General features: G+C 32.7%; 2 protein-coding genes across 2 annotated transcripts; one reads left to right on the top strand and one right to left on the bottom strand.

The window, feature by feature from the left end:
- The first annotated feature begins 708 nt into the window (after positions 1 to 708).
- Positions 709 to 5,202, top strand: LOC120634413. The gene is made up of 3 exons (XM_039904948.1): positions 709 to 846; positions 1,565 to 1,823; positions 4,856 to 5,202. The coding sequence occupies exons 1-3, from the start codon at positions 709 to 711 to the stop codon at positions 5,200 to 5,202; spliced, it is 744 nt and encodes a 247-aa protein (XP_039760882.1).
- An 11,941-nt stretch (positions 5,203 to 17,143) lies between these two features.
- LOC120634327 lies at positions 17,144 to 19,242 on the bottom strand. Its single transcript, XM_039904836.1, has 3 exons — positions 19,073 to 19,242; positions 18,380 to 18,635; positions 17,144 to 17,551 (listed from the first exon to the last, which is right to left on the bottom strand). The coding sequence occupies exons 1-3, from the start codon at positions 19,199 to 19,201 to the stop codon at positions 17,184 to 17,186; spliced, it is 753 nt and encodes a 250-aa protein (XP_039760770.1). The 5' UTR covers positions 19,202 to 19,242; the 3' UTR covers positions 17,144 to 17,183.
- Positions 19,243 to 19,771: the final 529 nt, after the last annotated feature.

Below are 19,771 nucleotides of genomic sequence, written 5' to 3'. Positions count from 1 at the left end.
TCTGGACCAAGGTCGAATGCGTGTGTTTGTGTGTATGAAATATTTATTGAAGAATGCGTGTGTTGCCATATCAGTACCTCAGTCTAATTTATTTAATTTATGACAAATAAAACAATAATTACAAAATACTCATTTTTTTCATTTCCATCCTCAAGTTAATTACGAATTTTGTTGTATAGTAAGTACCGATGTTATTTCTTAGCTACATCTCTCTGAAAAACAATAAATAATTTTATATTATACTAGCGGACCCCAGCGCCATCTGTCGGGCTGATTTGTGAATCTAAACCATCCAGGGCGCCACCCGAACGCATACCAAAAAATTCATTAAAATCGGCCCAGCCGTTTAGGAGGAGTTCAGTGACATACACACGCACACAAGAAATATATATATAAAGATACGCACCATATTTATTACCAGATACGTTTAAATATTTTTCTTTCTTTTTTTTGGTAGCTATTGCATAAAGCTACCAAAATAGATGACTGCGTGCGCTATTCTATAAAATTAATATTAATGAAAGAATAACTATGTCACTCACTATGGCATAAAGTCTTCTACGACTTATAGAGGCATCGATTACTTTAAAAATATTAATACGCGGAAACAGAGAGTGGGGACAATTTAGATAAAAAACCACTACCAATCAAGAGATCATCACAGTCGAATTCGGCGCGCTTGAGTACGTGGTCGTAAACAAACAAAACATGAAGTTCTTCGTGATATTTATAAGTGTAGTGGTGGTCGTGAGCTCAAACCCTATAGCTCAGGAAGATTCAGTGCTTCGTATAGTTGCTGGCAACTTTGTGAACTGCATGAATAGTGATTTGAGTTTGTGCCTGAAGGTAATTAAGTGTTCCGACAAATAATATGGACGTGACAACTTTGACAGTGGTGTTAATCAAATTAAATGTATACCAAGCCAGTTTAACATCGAGCAAAATTTAAAAGTTACAGATGTTATGGATATCGTCACTTATGGATTACTCTTGCGATCTTTTCTAATTAAATAAGCTTTAGCATTTTTAAGATCGCACATCTGCATTTAAAATTAATGTGCGTTATTCTGCCGGTTTAACATTATTTTGTTTAATAAATTATTGCTCTATATATCACAGTCTTAATAGCTTAAATGTTACATAAAAATGCGGGTTAAAAATTAAAATCTATGAAATTTTTTAAATTATTTATTTAATAGAAACGATTACATTTAGTTCGCTAAAAATACAAATCCTTTATTTGTAGTAACTAAAGTTAATAATGATATGAATACCTTAGAAGAAAAATAGAATCGTATGATTAGAGACCATAAAACTAAAAAAATATTTTTCTTAACACTTTTGTTAATCGTAGGTTTAACCTTACGCAGCCTTTGATTATATAGACGAGATAATAATTAAACTAAAACAATGACAAATTTTATAATCTGTATAACTTGCTCTCTTATTGTTTCTTTCTTTTTTAGTAAAAACAAGAAGTATACAATAAAAATTCAGTAAATTTGACTTTTAAATTACTATACTTTACTCATTGATATTAAAAACAAATTAAACTCTTTTACAGGAACACGCACTCAAAGCGACTGAACGTCTTGGAACAGTTCGCAAGTTGGACATCATTGATGGCATTACTATTTATAACAACAATCCAAAAGAAGGCAGGAGCTACGAATCTCTATCAACAGATCCTGAGACCAGGAGCAAGCAGATCACTGAGAGATTATGGGAGAGTACCACTGATCTGTTGCAGAAAAGTGACCTAGAGTTCAGCTACACTGGTGCTGATGATGAGGAAGATCAAAGCCGTGCTCTTGGAGAGGCTGGTAAGACATATTTATAGAACTCGTAAAACAGTTGTCCTATTGTAACTTGATACAAAGCTATGTGGAGAACACGTACTTGGAAGTTGTCAAGCATAAAAAAAAATTATAATAATCAAATTATCTTAATTTCACTACTTTTGAAATATTGGCTACAATATTATATTATTATAACCTAAAACTTTTTATCATATTTCTTTCTATACAAAGTTTAATCCGATAATCTAGACAATTTAATCTGACCCAACGCGATGCCCGTCCGAGATATACCTAACATAGTTTTCCCGGCTGTTAAGGGTCATAGCGTGATGTCAACTATCATTATTTTATTACTACCATCACCAATTGATGGTAAATAAAATGCAAAAAATATAGTTCTCGTGATAAGCGTGACAAAAAGCAAAAAGTCATAGGATAAAGCATTTGGTACAATTTAATTTCGATAAGTCCTGTTTTCAATACAAATATTAACGATTTTATTTTAATTTAAATTATCAACATCCGATTAGTGTCAAACATGCCAACATTTAGAGCTTTGGCCCTCTAAGCTGCTACTATTCGGGTTGGCGGGATTGAAAGATTATTATCACGTGTTAATGATTTTAACAGAAACGACAACTTACCTTGCTCTCCGAGGCATAAAATTGATTAAGCTATAATAATTTAAAATTTAGAGTTTTTTATGGTATGGCCTTACAATTTTATGGCATAACCTGGGAATCCAACCCAGGACTTCAAGCTACTAGGCCATATAGGCAGTCAACCGGATTCAGCGGTAATATATTTTTGAGATTATTAAGTAGATATTGATAACAAAATACATCGGTACATTTTTACACCGAGAAAAACTTGAGATTCTACGTATGCAAATTTGTATAATCTGTGCCTTTCAGAACAAATTTTTAAAAACTTAATTTTTTTATCTGTAAATATGACTGGTGATTATTTTAATTGTCAATAAAATTGTTAGTAAATAAGTTGATGAGCTACATAAAAAATCCAATGAGCATATCCAGGCAGAAACCGGTCCTGTGCGTGTGTTCTTTAAATTGCGTAATAGTGAAATGCGACGTGGAAAGGTTTTAAAGTATGTCAAAGATACTGGTTTCGAATTTAAAAATCTCTCCAATTTTTTATCTCAAAGGCTTCCCGCTAATTATCATTTTATATTCTCGCGCGGAAGTCAGCTCATTTCGTATGCGGTTCGAATATGTAACCCGTTAAACTACGTAGATTTTAAATCAAATGTGTAGTTTGATATTATTTACAACTCTTGATTTCTTTTCATTCCAGCGGACGTTATTTATACCACAGAGCATTTCTACCATTTTTGGCCTGCCATGATATCTGTGGTTTAAAAGTGTTTGACATTTTGCAAGGATGTTGCTCTTTCTAGATACCAATAAAACAAGTATTAACCAATCAATGTTAAGAGTTCTTTTGAAAATATTACGAGTTATAATGTGATAAGGAGGGTCCGTCACTCTGTCTTGCTACGTTCGTTTACATGAATTTTTTTACTAGGGCTACAGTAAGTAAAGTTAAGATCAAACTGAACTTATAGATAAATCTATATAAATAGTTCAACTATACCATCAATAGACTATAACGGTCCACAGCTGAACTAAAAGCCTCTCCAAACGGGAGGCCTTGTTATATTCCCTGAGTCGCTTCGTACGAGACCCGCGGGACGAGGGGTGGCGACAGCTGTGTTCCAATTTGCCGTCATCACGGGCTATCTAACTATCATTTCAAGTTAATAAAAATGCACACTGATTTTATCCACAGCAACATTTAGATCTTTATAACAGCGTAATTACAACACTGACGATCAGATTTAAGCTGTTATGAAATCATAATCTATAGTATTTTTGTATATTATGTGTTAATCGTAACATGTTTGTGAGTTTATTTGTTTTTTTGTACATATAACAAAAAATATTTGCCCGACCTTAGAAGAGACTTTGATGTTATAAAGCCCATGGTAACATTTAAACAATGCTCTAAAGTTTGATAACAATCTTTTCGCTACATTCTGAGATACGTTTTAACCTGAATTATATGCTACACAAATTTTAAATTAAAAGCTTGGTCAGACAATAATAACGCTTCAACTGTAACTAAAATTGGTTCAGTGGAACCTGGGATACGACTTGATCTCAATTCGAGCTAAACAAAAACTAAAATGTAGTTTTGTATTATATGCATTATGTTTCTGCCTGAGCCAGATCTAATAAATTTATTCATTGTTAATTAGTCATATCTAAATCTTACGCGGAAAGTTAAATCAGTAGTCATAAGTTTATTGTAAAGAACGACCGCGGGATGGAAAAATACAAAAAAATAGTAGCTTTTTACGTGCCTCTTAATCATTCATTTATAATATCATATTATGTTAAGAAGGTGTATATTTGCTTTCTCGTAAAATGTTTACCGTTATGGTAATACAATTGGCTTTCTTTTTACATTACGGATATTTGAATTTTCTTGTAAGAAGCTTAAGTAATTCACAATCATCAACCAAATAATGATATAATGTTTATAAATTAAAAATACTGGAATACATATTATACACATCATTGTGAACAGGTGTTTGATTGTTTGAATTCTTTATTGCACACACATAATATACAAAAAAGTAAAAGAGACAACACGAGAATTTTAAATACTATTTCATATTTATTTATAGGTATCGTAGGGATTCTAGATTTATTTTGGAAACATCTACAATACACCTAATGTCAAGAAAATATTCGGCGGTTCAGATGACAAAAATAAATAGCGTCGTTTAGACTTTTATACACTGGTTGAATTTTGTTCAAATTGATAAATTTAATATTAATTTTTTGCTCATATACATTGTTTTATCTTATAAACTCTGTAAACAATTTTACCTTTTGTTTGTAAATAATTAAAAAAACAGGTTCATATCAAATAATGCTAATATTCATAATAATACAGAGCTGTTTATTTTTTTTTTAATAAATATTTTAAATATAGCTATTATATTTTTCAATCCTTTTTTTTTATTACAGTTGAAGAAGGCCGTGGAAAGAAGAAGAAGCAGCTGAAGAAGAAGCTCAAGCTCCTCATTCCCCTCGCCATTTTGGGTAAAATTAAGGCGGTCGCACTTGTGGTCATTGCCCTCTTGATAATCGCCGCCTCCGTATTCAAACTTGCAGTCCTTGCCAAGATCGCCTTCATTGCTAAGGTCATTGCCATCATCAAAGCTCTCATCCTCGCCAAGAAACATTCCCAAGAGGAGCACACGTGGGTGACTCATGAAGAGCACCCCCACCCGGCCCCTAGCGGTTGGGAAGGTGGTTGGTCTAGATCAAGAGATGAAGCCAACAATCTGGCCTATTCCGCCTACAAGCAGTAATTTTACCAAATAAGTAAACCGGGTTTAATACTTAAAACATAATAATTTATTACGAATCTTAATTTATATGTGTGCGTGTATGTGTATGCGATATGTTTACGGTATTTTGTTTCTGTTTTGTTTCTTTTCGGTCATTTTATAGTTTTTGTTTGTTTTTTGTTCGATGTTTTGTTCAGTAATCTGACTGAAAAGGATTTTTGTTTTGTTTTGAGTTTGTTATATATCTTTTTGACTGTATTTTTTATAACTATTTATTTTTTTCTTATTATTATTGAACATCTTAGTTCAGTCTTCGTTCAAGTAATGTTTATGGTACTGTTTGTTGTATTTTTACATATAAATATCTACATTTATATATTTAATGATACATAGTTTTTGCTGTTTTTTTTATTTAATTTTTATAATGCAAAAACTTATTGATTGTTGTATTTATCAATTTTTATTTTTACTTAATTCGTAATATATTTATTCCTTTTCTTAATTTTTATATGCGTATATTTTTTATATATTTTAGTTACTTAAAATGGTATTTGTATTAATTCTTTTGTAATTTTTCATTCGCTTCATTTATATCCTATACTTATAATATTTAGTAGTATGTTATATTTATACTATGTACTTTTTGTTAAGTATTGTATGTACTATCATAGTTACCATTATTGATCTCTTTGTTTTTAATTCAGTTTTATTTGCATCTGTTTTCGTTAATTTCTTAATTTTTGTTAGTTACTTTTTTAGTTGTAAGTATCGTGTATCACGAAATGAATGTGAACTATTTATTGAATGTTCGTTTTGTAGTCTTGCATTATTTTGTAGTCATAGAATAAACCAAATTGCATCAAAATAAGACAGATTTTTATTTTTATTTCGCTCTACATATTTTATGATAATCCCCCTTTGATTTTGTTTAATTTCTATTTTGTTAAAGAAATATAACTTGATTTTGTTTAATTTATCTAATTTTATTTTGTTAAAGAAATATAACACACTCACTCACGGAGTACCTAAGTGCTATAAAAGTTATAGTCAAAATGTTCAATCAAAAAATGTAACCTGGTGACTTAATGAGTAGTGATGGACAGCATCCAAATTATTGTATTTGTTTTTTTTTACCGGCATCGAAACTAATCGGAATAATTATTGTTGAGTCTCTCATTATTTTGTTCGGAGAGAGGTGGCCTTTGCTCAGCGTGGGACAGTTATAAACTGAGAATATATATATATTTTTTTTTTTTGTTTATTTCATCAACTGAGTCTTGACTCTCTGATGATTTTCAAGTAATAATAATACAAAACAGCAGTTTTTTGAGTAATAATTATTAATATCGTGTGGCAATGCCTTTTTTACACAGAGGAAATGCCGATAACGGAGTAGTTGGACTTGCACCCATTAAAAAAATTATATGTCGTTGGATAGACCTTTTTAATAAAATAAATAAATATACTACGACAATACACACATCGCTATCTAGCCCCAAAGAAAGCATAGCTAGTGTTATGGGTACTAAGATGACTGGTGAATATTTTTATGAATTATATATACATAAATACTTAGAAAATATTAAATAATTGTACACTTAATACTTAAAACAAGATTTCTTATATATAGTTTTTTTTTTATAAGTATTAATTGATGGACCAAGCCGATCGGCCACATGATGGTAAGTTGAAGAGCGTCGCTTTATAAACACATCAACACTTTTAACATACACAACAATAGTATTTTTATGAATAATATACATAAATATTTATAATATACAGCTAAATACCCAGACACTGAAAAACACTTATGCTCGTCACACAAACATTTTCCAGTTTGTGGGAATCGAACCCACGGCCTTGGACTCAGAAAGCAGGGTCGCTGCCCAGTCGACCGTCAATAATAATAAACAAATATAATAAATAAACAAATTATAATAAGATAATGCATTGAGGAAGAGCAGTGTAATCAATAGTTCTGCGAATTTCACTATACAACGTGAAACATAATTACGAAATAATATTGAAGGATGCATAAGTATATTTCATAAGAAATCACCATGTAAAAATATTAAATTAAAAACACCATATTTATTTTTCCATACAAAAGAATTTAAAACAGTCTTGGTTACAACCCTATCGAAGATAAGAGACCATACATACTACCTACACTACGCAACGCGTGCCGCGCGCACATAAAGTGACAGGATTTTAATTTTGCATGTGATGATGAATTTCTTTAAGTAAAAACTATAAAAGTGGTTTACTCAAAACTATAAGTTTTTGGTTTCAAAGATAGGTCTTACAGTACATAATGTACATCTAAAGCCTGTGAACTATTATATTAATGTGCCATGTACCTGTAATTACACTGGCAACTACAGCTTCCAGACCTGACCATTTAGCAATGCTGCTAAGCGGCAGAAATAAGTATTGGAGAAAAAAAATGATTCATGCAATGCAATTTGCAGCATGTATTCTGTTTTATATCGGCTTACAATTGTTTATAGGTACAGCATTGGCTTTCCCGGGCGGACTGGTGTCATAACAATAGTAGCAGGAAACCGTGGGTAGGAGTGGCATAAGACCTGGAAATCCCTAAAATACTTCTCTATCCAGCAGTAAACATCCACCAATTAAGAATACGATGATAGCTGAATGCGTCGCAAGGCATCGTTAAGATAAATGAATGAATTGACAATAATACAATGAGTTTCAAATGTAAAGCCACAAAAGCACCTTTACCAGTTAGCTTAAGCGGCTTAAATATACATAAATTGCTCCAAGCATTTACTGTGCATTGGAGACTGTTTAAGTGGCAAAACATTTTGGAAAGCCAAATGTACCGGCTTAAACCATAAGATTTGGAAGTAGAAGTGAAAGTGTCAATAACGAGAAGTCACGCATAGGACTTCACTCGGGGTTCGAAATATGAAAATTATTTTCCAATTCGATTCTATAAAATTAAATAATATACATCGTGTAACAGAAGTACGAAGCAATATTGAAGGATGCATAAGTATATTTTATAAGCGATCACCCTGTAAAAATATTAACAAAAAAGAAGCATATTTATTTTTCCATACAAACGAATTCAAAACATTCTAAGTGTTTACTTATTGACAACCCTATTGAAGAATAAAGACCGGTACGCGTATAGTACCGCTACGCGACGCTTACCTAACTAAGAAACAGGAGTCACATTAGTTAAATGTTGCATGTGATTATAAGACTTTATTTTATTTCTTTCAGTAAAAACTATGGCAGTGGTTTACTCATTAACTATTAGGTTTTCGGTTTCACAGATAAGTCTCGGAGACAGTTCATAATGTAGCTCTAAAGCCTGTAAAGTATTATTTTGGTTTTCATTTACACTTTGTACTTATATCTATTAGTAGTGGCGATAGCCTAGTGTGTAAATTTCTCTTTGTAAGAGCAGAGTTTGATCCTGGCAAAAAACACACGTTACACCGAAAAGCAAGAGGTGCGTTTTGTAACTTTTGGGAGCTATGTGAGTTTTTTTTATTTTTTTTATTTAAGCAAACAAATATCTCTTGCTTCATCTGTGAAGGAATGCATCATCAAGAAACAACCACAACTGAGGGTTTCCCGTTAAGTTTTCAAGAGCACATGAAGTCTACAAAAACAAAATAAAAAACTATCCTCTGTTTATCTAAAGGATGCAATATATAATATGTGCGAGTTTTATCAAAATCGGTGCAGTGGTTACAAACCAAACCTAGGTTACAAACTAAGAAACAAGAAGCAGAGTAACAACAAACAAGAAGCCAATTTTTAAGTACTTTGCCCAAAAATGACAATCGTGGTAGACACCCGTAGAAATATTATGTTTTGACTTCTACTAGCATTGCGGCCTTCTCTCAAAATTCGTGAGAAGAAGGAGAGAGATACAAAGAAGAGGAGCGATCTTATTGAAAAATCCTTTTTTGAGAGAGAAAAAAGATAGGACGAGAGGGTTATCGGCCATTGTTTGTTATTTTTAATATTAATAATATCTTATACCTACTTGAAAAATATATAACTATTGTTATTGTTGAAACAAAAGTTGCTTTCATCATCTTATATAATTTATTAAGTATTAATTATTAACCACGAAAATCTTAGTTAAAAATCTTTAATCTTATATAATGATAAGATTTTGTTCATCATTTATTTAGATTTGAAGTACCTTCCTACACATTAGGCCTATTTTTTTATTATAACACGGTGGAAATTGCGGCTTGAAGCAAGTGTGCCAGCGAGTCGTTGCGCCTGCCGAGATTTTAAGAGCCATTGGCTTAAGCTAAAGAAAGTCTCTCTCCTTTACTTCGCATTTCACTGACTACTACTGATGGTAATTTCTCTGTGTTGCAACATTATGTGAGATTTTTTACCAGGCGTTATTTAGAACAAAGTAGCTCGGAAAACACCACTTAATTTAACAATCGATTGCGATTTCGCAAAGTGGTGTAAAATACAGAACTAGGATAAAAAAGCAGTTATGTCAAACAACTTCGAATATCATTCATAATATCTATTATTTTTCAAAACAGGTAAACATAGTACCTACTCCTAGTACGGAAAAATTTAACTTAAACTGAAAGCTGTGATAAAAATATTACAAAAAATTTAATACTTTTCTAAAAATTTTTAATCGTATATCACCCATATAACAAAATCCCAACCGCATAAAAAAATCATATACAAGTTCAAATACAAAGTTTCATGGATATAACTTGAAAAATTACTTTCTTTAAAAGTACCGTCTGGTACTTTCCAGAGGTAGAATTAAAAAAAAAAAAATTAAATAATAATATTTAATTAATAATAATCTTACTCTTGCTCAGTTAAAAAAACATCTTTATTCTAAATTCTAACTTCTAATTGTTCTACGTAAAAGTTCTACTTATGTTTTCACATATCCACTTGGATTGGATGGATATTGTTAATAAGGGTATTCCCTTATTTACATTATCTGTCAATAATATGTGTTTTATACATATTCTAAAGTTTCATAATTATGTTATAAGTTTGCTGTCAATTTTAATGTATTTCGTTAGATTTATTAGCGGCTACTTAATTGGTGTATGTGTTATTTTATTTGTACTAATTTTAAATATTAAGTATACTGTTTGGGCCTTAATTAATAAAATAAAATAAAAAAAATAAAATAATAATTTTAATTCAAGATTTTTAAGATCAACCGTTTCGGATGTAGGTTGCCTTTCATTCAGTACTATTATAATATAATAATCGATAAGAATATTAATCACAATACCGAGCCATGAGAAACCGTCTGAAGAGAGTGCCAAGCTTAGCTGGGGTCCCGAGTTCAATAAAACCTAACCTCAAGACCTCTACAATACAGAAAAACATGCCCAACATTCACCAATCGGAATAATTTTACAAACCTTTACATGTTCCATTAACAACAATAATTTTACCTTCAACCACATGAACAACAATTTCAAAGTCAAGGTTCAGTACACAGCTTACACTCTCGATTTAGATGAAATTGGATAAAATAACGTGAAACCAACTATAGAAAGCAGAGCCTTTAATGAATATCTACACAAACCTGTTTCGCTTTAGTTTGAAAGGCTTAAGCGTCGTTTTTAATTTGTCGTTCCGTTTGTCGGAAACCACAAATTATAAGAGAAAAAAAGCCTTTATTTCTAACTATAAAACATTCGTATTCGTGTTTCTACATAATAATTTTCAATCGTACATAATAATTAATAAACTTATTCATTATAATTTCAGTCTGTGTGTGTATGTGAAAATTTTACAATCATTTACTATCTGCATTATTTTTGTTATTTTACTTTGTCTTGTTTTACTTTACCTAAAATGAAATATGTTAACATCAAAAGCAGCAAAATGGTAAATATTTATTATAATGAAATAACGTACTTTATTCCCTAGTGAGATCATAACGAATATGGAAACCAAATAATGCAGTACATTAAAACTCGATCATTCGAACGTCGCGTAGGTATTTTCAATAAAAAATAATTCCTTTTTTTTACTTAATAATAAACCTCAATGGTTTCATGGTGAGCATGTTTGACTGCAGATTTTTTATTCAGGGTTTTATTCAGATTTTAGATTTTATTTTAGATTGAGGGCCGATGAATAAATAGTATTTGGTTCTTCTATCAATGAGGAAATAGAGAGTGCACCTAAGTTAGCGCACCTACTGCTACACTTGAAGAATTCCCGCGTAGTTGGAAAATATCTCTTGAGATTGACCTTCTTCTTAAACTTAAGAGCTAAGCTCTTGTCGGTATAGCCTTCCAACCTTTTCTATCCATGGCCCTCTCTTTAACCTCTTTGTAAGTCCCGCCCCAACCTTTCGTTTTATTTGTCCCACAAAAGTCCGACTCGGACGTCCTCGTCCCCTCTAACCATCTACTTTTCCAACATTTATATTAATAGGAGGAAAATGATAAGAGATTTACCACTGTGCAAAAGTTGGTCAAGAAAATTAAATATGAAGCAAAACAATCAGTTAATACAGTCGAGATAATATTACTGTTAAAAGAAATCGTAACGGACTAGTGTAAACGAACGTCCGTTATTAGTCTGCCATATGGTAATTTCTCGACTGCCTAATAATCGACTAATACAAGAATGTGGAACATACATAAATAAATGTATAAGAGAGAGTGTCCGTCCGGTTAAGTTTACGTAAATTAATTAAAATTTGAAGTTTAAGCTATGGAAAACGTTAAAGGTTTCTTGTCGGTTTTGATGTGAACAGATGTCGTTGTAAAACCGTACCGTCATTATAATATTGCCTATTTCATCAGTGTCATCAAAAGTCTGCTTCACTAAATGCCTCACTTAACGGGAGGGTTTGTTCATAGCCACTTAGCTGGGCAGGCGGGTTGGTGAGCGCTAAAGATGGTAGTAGCAGGGTGTACGTAGGACGGAGAGGACCAGATAGCATATGAGACCCGCGGGAAAAAGAGGGGTGGTGCCATAAATTAATACATATTTACACAGTTCATTTACATAAATAAATCGTGTATCTCTGAAACGGATTCTCATAAATCCATCTAGAAATAAAAAGCTTTGACCAACATATTAACAAGCTTTCGCTTGGTTGTTGGTCGGATACAGAAGGCAGTAGTCCTTGAAACCGCGCTTATTGTGGGGAGGTCCCTCACTCTGGAGCTGACCGCCGGTTGCTTGGGCATTCACAAGCCCCGCTTGAGGAGAAGTAGATGTTGTTTTTTTAAACATTCTTAATAGTGTTGTTATCATTTATATCATTAAGCATTATTAAGAATTAAAAAAAAAAGAAAATCAATAAACAATCGCAAATCATCAATTCAAATAATTAGTTTCTGGACAACCGTCATCATAAGGATATCTTTATGCCATTTTTTTTACGTTGTACCTGGTTACGTTACACTTAATTATAAAAACTAATCTCATTTTATAAATGAAATATTATTTTCATGATCTGTTCAGCGCCGTTAAGACTCAGTCGTGTTCTAACTTTATGAGCACAAAAACATATTTTTTAAATATTATCTACTAAAAAAGCCTTAACTTAACTACGGCCTTAACGCCTTTTCAGAAACCCGTGCCCGCATCATCGACATCGTGTCAACCGATTAGTGGACCGGTAAAAGAAGATTTTTTCCCAACCAGGCCTTCTTTCATCTTCAGTCCGTTTATTAGTACATCGTCCATAGGTCTTTTGGTCGTATCTGCTGAATTGTCTAGTTGTTATCAAATTGTTCTTATAAATATATATTACACTAGCTGACCCCAGCGGCATCTGTCGGGCTGATTTGTAAATCTAAACCATCCAGGGTGCCACCCAAACGCATACCGGAAAATTCATTCCAGCCGTCTTGGAGGAGTTCAGTGACATACACACGCACACAAGAAATATATATATATAAAGATTATGTCTTAGTATTAATATATTTGACAGGCATGACATGGGCAATGCCTTTGATTTCTTTGTGCAAGGCTGTGGGTTCGATTCCCACAACTGAAAATTTGTTTGTGTGATCGACATGAATATTTTTCAGTGTTAGGTTTTGATCTGTATATTACAAGTATTTATGTATATCGTTCATAAAAATATTAATTAGTTTTCCTAGTGCCCATAACATAAGCTACGCTTACTTTGGGACTAGATTGCGATGTGTGTATTATTGTAATATTTTTATTATTTTGTAATTTTCAATAAAGGCCAGAAATAATTAGTGTACCTGTCTGCGTACTTAAAAAAAAATTGAACTTTTCTGTATCAGAGGCATGCGGAATTTTTGTTTTCCGGATTATGCCTTCGCAGATGAATATACTAAGAGAATTTTCAACCTGTATTGAGACTTCTATAAAATTAATTTTATTGCCTATAATATTTAGTGCACACAATTTTTATTTTTTATTTTTATAAAAACTAGATAAATCATATTATTTAAACTGGTATTATTATAGCCGGTATTATATATGTCGATGTTAGCGACAAAATATGAGGAAAATACAAAGAGAATGACGTCTGAATTCTGTATTTTGCCAAGCTCGAATATTTGAAAAGTGACGCTGACAGTGTGACAAAACACTATATATCTATTCAGACGTTATTCCACTATATTTGTAAAACCCGAATAAACAATTTTTGATTTAGAATTTCCCTAAATTGTGTGAACACAGTTAAGTAAGGACGTTTCCCTGACTGATTTTATAGTTCCTGTGCCCAAAACGGTCTTTATTAAACCTAAAATTTCAATTTAATTTAAATCATATAACACTTTGATTGTAACAAAAGCTATTATAGTTTTTGGTATCAGATTATTTCCGTTCCTTCTTAGACTGGTAGAAGGCTTTGGCCGTTGCTAAATACCAGCCTACGGACAAAATCTTGCCGATAAGCGATTTAGCGTAAAATCCGATTAGGGATACGGGTTTAATATAACTGCATACCCCTGACCGCTTAGCCAGCTACCAAGATGGTACAGAATGGTACACTGCATTATCAAGTGAGATTGCATTCAAGTGCTAACTTGTTGTGGAATAAATAGAAGAAAAAAAGACTGTTTAGCTAAACATTAATTTACGCATTGCAAAAAATAACTACTAAATTATTCTAAGTAGACCTACTACAAATAGATGAACTTTAAAGGAACGTGTATTTGACTAGAGACTTAATTTCACAGTTTAAGCATAAACCAGTTAAACAGCAATAAAAAAAGTTGACCGTCTAACAACCAGTTTCATATTTGGTTCAAACGGAAAGAAATCCAAGTAGCTCGAGTAGTATTACTGTCATCTTCATACCCGAAGTGGTAAACGTGTAACTTTCAAGTTCTGAACGAGAGTAAAACAGTTTATTGCATCCGCAACATCGTTAGTTTAATTTAACTCTTGCGAGTCATTGATCTTGAACAGGCGATCGATATCAGGTAGATCTAATGGCGAAAAGAAACCGCGGGCGAGTATCGAGTATAAAATCATTTGCTTTCATGTAATTATACATAACTGGCTGTTGTCCGCGACTACCTTTGCGTTTATTTCGATTTTTAAAAAACCTTGAGACCGCTTTCCGACCTTAAAAGTGTCCTTGTGTCTCCAAGATGAAATATTATAACAAGATTGGTTTTGCTGTTAATAATTTCTAGATATCCTTGACTCCAATAATATCTCGTCAGTTACACAGTCAAAGATGAAAGTGGGCTAAACTGTAGGGTATGGAAGTAATATTAGAGCCCTTAATAAGTTTCTATACGGCAGCGTAACGGAACGCTAATTCAAGCGAATTAGCATTTCGATACGATGCCACATGTCATTGTCAGCTAGGGCCACCAGACAAACAGTCCAAAGGTCTGTTTTAAACACCACAGGAACAATCCCCGGTTGTGTTTTCATAAATGGTATCATATATTCGTGATTAGAATGCTCTCAGTCTGCGAAATTTCATCATAATTGCTGCAGTAGTTCAACTAAACATAGGTAACCAACTAACACACTTTCCCTTTTATGATATTAGTATCGATAACATATTCATTACTATTAAGGTTATTTAAGAAGGACCGCTCTGACAAAATTATTAAGAACGATCAAAAAGCAAATACGCAGATCGAAAAAAGGAAGTCGAGTAAATCGTAAATGGGATTTTCAGGACATAAAAGACGTAGCCACTTTGGTTGACTTTCTTTAATTATTGTATTACTTAACTTTACAAATGTGCATTGTGTTATCAATATATCTTTTGGATGCTCCGGAATCATCCGAGGCCATTTTGCAGGATATGTTTAACGTTCCATATATGTGGACGTTGTAAATAGCACCGATCAAATCCTCGTACGTTGCGGATTATATCATGTAGACCACAAACCCACATTTGAGCAACATGGTGGGTCTAGGCTTGTATCTCCTATGAGAGAGGATGCCTGTGCCAAGCAAGTTGTTCTTTAAAAGGCTTCGGATAGTTATAATAAATTTTTTAGCTGCCTTTGTAACGAACTACCACATTACTGCGATGCAAATTACTCTCTATTGTTCTATGGTAGTTTCTTCATTACTAAAGATTGTGGTCCTAGTGCGATCACAGTTTCAAATTGGTAAATTGTCTCCATCGGCTTCTGTTGGAGGCCATTACAGCGATGGTAGAAAATCCAGACGAATTGGAATCTTCATTAACTTGTCAGCATCTCGTTGATGACTGACAGTCTTTCGCCTTCAGCGTTCCCTGTATTTTCTTTTTTACATTACTAACACTAAGAATCAAAGCTTTAAAGAAATCTAAGTTCACTAATTACGTTATGGAAGACAAGACACAGAAAAAGACTTAAAAATTTTACTGCTGCGTTACAAAGGCACTTAACAATAACAAAAGTATCATCAAGATAATATTATGTTGACATAAAACACAATATTATTGCAAAGAGTTGTTTGTATATTTTATGTGACTTAAAGTATAAAAAGAATATTAATTACACTAAACAGATTTGTCGGTCACTAATTATAAGAAGTTGAGCTTAATTTTTATTGGAAAGCAAGATAGGTGTTGATGCCAGTGAAATCTTCAAAAATAACTCCATCAACCTAAATTCCAATTTCAAACATCGTAGATCCACTAAGTCCCACGAGACACATGGATGATATAAATCTAATGTAAACGGAAAACTTTGTGCTTTCTCATGGTGAAATTTGCTATAATAACATAATATTAACTTGACTTTTTCTTTTCATACAAACCTGTCCAGTCATTCATTATGCTTTCGTTTTCTTTTTAAGTGGGAATTGTTTTACTACCTTTTATTATCATACCGGATACATAACGTTATTCAGTTTGAATGTTTAGGATTCTCGAATCCTATTTTTTTTATTGACATTAAAAACGTAATGCATATAAATGGTGCTAGTTTTGAGATATAAAAATTGTTGAAATAAAAATTATAAAAATTTGATGTGTTACGCTTTTTATGTTATAGGAAGCAGGGTTGATACTCAATTTAACCTTGGTCAGCAGCACTTCAATTATTTGACAGTTATTGTCTTATTATCAATAAAATTACTATGAACCCCCACTTAGTAAATTTCACTAATCATATAATTGAAAGATGGCAGATTTATTGTGTGGAACTCCGCTTTGAAACTTGTTTGGGATTTCTGTCATTTTACGATTAAATTCTTTATTTACGATATTATTCTCACTTTTTTCTGTGAAACGTGTAATTCGATAATCTGCAATATTATTTTAAATAAAATAGCAAGATGGGCTCAAACTTATGTAAACTGAATATCATAAATGTCAAGAGTTGCTTTGTTCTTTGCTTACGAGCTATAAATTCGATTTAGAAAAGGACATTTGCTTTCATCCTAATCTGGTCATAAATAAAAATATAGATTTTTGATAAAACACATTTTTATTGAGAGTAATAAATTAGAATAAGTTAAATAAATAATACATTTAAAATCTTTGTACAGTGATTAACATAATGGTGGTTGAACTAGCTAATTTGGTATCATTTAATTTATTTGTGGGGTGAGTAGGCGCTGTATGCTAGATTTTGACTGTCATCAATGTTCTTGTTCCAATCTGAGCCGTAGCTGTACCCTCCATGACCGCCTCCTAAATCATGAGCTATATGTTCCACGTGAGGAGCGTGGTGAGACTCGTGGTGTACAGGGTGGGGTACCACTTCGTATGTGGTCTTTGTATGGTCCTGTTTCAAACACCAAGCAACGAAGAGTACTGCTGCCAGGACTAATGCAATCTTAGCTGTTGCTAACGCCTTCAACGCGATGAGTTTCACAATGAAAAGCTTTCCAAGAAGTACTTTGGCTCCAATTAATCCGATGATTCCACCGATTCCGCTACCACCCTTCTTCTTGCCGCGACCTGTAATCGGAAATTAAGATTAGATACTGTTACTTTGTTATAAATTGTCTACACATATTTTCAATCTTCTTTCTATACAAAAATTGATTAATGTGCTTGTTTACTTATTAACTTTTAAAATATAGCTGAGCCTATTTGAATATATTTTTTGTTTTGCTTGCTGCAATAAAGGATCTCTTTTGATTTTTCGTCTGTTTCTATTATTTTATACCTCATAAAAAAAGAAAGGACCCAAAGCAACAGCCATAAAGTCGGCATATATCGAGAATCTTGGGAATATCTACTTGGGATTACTTTCGAACGAGGGCATTATTTATATGGTATGACGTTCGCCGGATCATCTGCTAGATTTAAATATGCAAAAACTAATGCGACCCATTTTAATTTCAAAGACATAATCGTAGCAATCTCAAATTTTTTTTCGAAAAAAGGAGATAGGATAGGAAGTAACCTTATTTAGTTATATTGGGGATTTTAACTATCTCAATGAGTAAATCATAGACCCCTTTTTTATCGCTGGGTGTAAAATATGCATACAATTCCATACCCAGTCTTACAGGTAAACTGGTTTACATTCCATATAAGACTACATCGTAACTTGCAATAAATAAGTACATAACTGTAACCGTTTAAAATTTAAAAGATATATCTTTATCTTTTTATAAACATAGTGTCAGTAATAGTTTAGTGGGTGGCATATAATACAACACATGGACAATGGTCACAAACATGATATTTTAAATGAGATCTGTATTTGTTTAAAATACTGAATATAAAGTTATTTTATGTAAATAAAAGAGTGATTGTAATATAAATTCTATGATTTACCTTCTTCAAGAGATCGCTGCATTTCAGCTTTATCAGCATCGTTCATCTTAACTTCAATGGCGTGAGTTTCGAAGAGGCTGACAACACCATCCATAAGTCTGTAATTAACTTCGGCATCTCTGGCTGTAGGATCTTCTGGCAGGGAATCTAACTTTTTGCCAGACCTTACGTCTGGTTCTCCCTTAAGAACAACACCTTCAGCAATTGAAATACTTCTTGTTGCTCTTAAATTATCGACGATTCTCAACAATTTCTCCTGTAAATAAAAATTTTATCTTTTAAGAAAATTACATACAAACAAACGGGAATGGGACGTTTGCCTAGTTAAAATTATTTTGGGCTTGTTTCTAAACTAGCAGGTGTTTGTAAACCTCGTTTTGTGATAGCTTTTTACTTCGTAAAGCTATCACAAAACAACAGTGTATAAGTCAAATAATATATCTACGAAAGATTCACAAATGCGCGTAGACTTTATCTATGCTGATCTTAAGAAATTTACTTCCACACTAAGAGGCAGATCAAAGGACTAAACGATGGCATTTCCAGATACACCGCAAGGTAATTTATAACCACCTGTCAAGAGAAATTGTACGAAATTATCCCGAGTCATAAAACCGCTTGAAACCCGATCGGACACTATAACCACGCTCTATTCTCACTTAACACTTTCACTTTAATAATAAAATTATGGACCTTAACACACAAGTTGAAATCTCCCCTACAGTCCTTTATGAAGTTGATTGCCGTTTCCATCGTGTGGTCGCTATCGTCCGCTCTAACAAGGGACGCAAAAGCGACCAGGCAGATTAAAGCAATCTTCATTTTTACTGAATTAACTTCTTTCGCAAGCCGTATTAATTTTCTGACATGTCAAGTCACTGAGAGATGTCAAGCAAGGTTTGGCGTGGTCCGGCCGCTGCAATAGAGTTTTATCATTCCCCTCCCCCACTATGCTTATCTATATGCTCAATACAAAACTCTCATCTAGGTTATGGATATAACCGATTCAGTTCGGACCCTAATGTTTATGCAAATTAGTTGACTTTGTACATATTTGTTGATTTTTTAGGCGTTTTCTCGTTGGCTCTGACAAAAATTCGGTGTTATGTCAGGGAATTAAGTATAGTGAAAGCTTTAAGCAACTTTATTATTATTCCGTATTGTTTGTTATCACTTTAGACTATTTGCTGCTCGCGTGTTCCTTTATTTTGCATAGTTTATTCCGATTAATTTTTTTTTACTGTACATCCTCACTGTGACATTCGTGTAGTAGCTCTCAAAGCTCAAAAGTGTAAGTTAGACAAAAAAGATCGCACATTCTATTTCAGGCTAGGGTTTTGAATTTCGTTCCCGTTATCCGTTTCAATTATTTTGTCACCTGTTGGTTACTAA

The sequence above is a fragment of the Pararge aegeria genome, chromosome 23 (genome assembly GCF_905163445.1).
Source record: "Pararge aegeria chromosome 23, ilParAegt1.1, whole genome shotgun sequence".
NCBI classification, from domain to species: domain Eukaryota; kingdom Metazoa; phylum Arthropoda; class Insecta; order Lepidoptera; family Nymphalidae; genus Pararge; species Pararge aegeria.
Note: the sequence above shows the minus strand (reverse complement) of the source record. Positions and strands in the feature narration are given on the sequence as shown.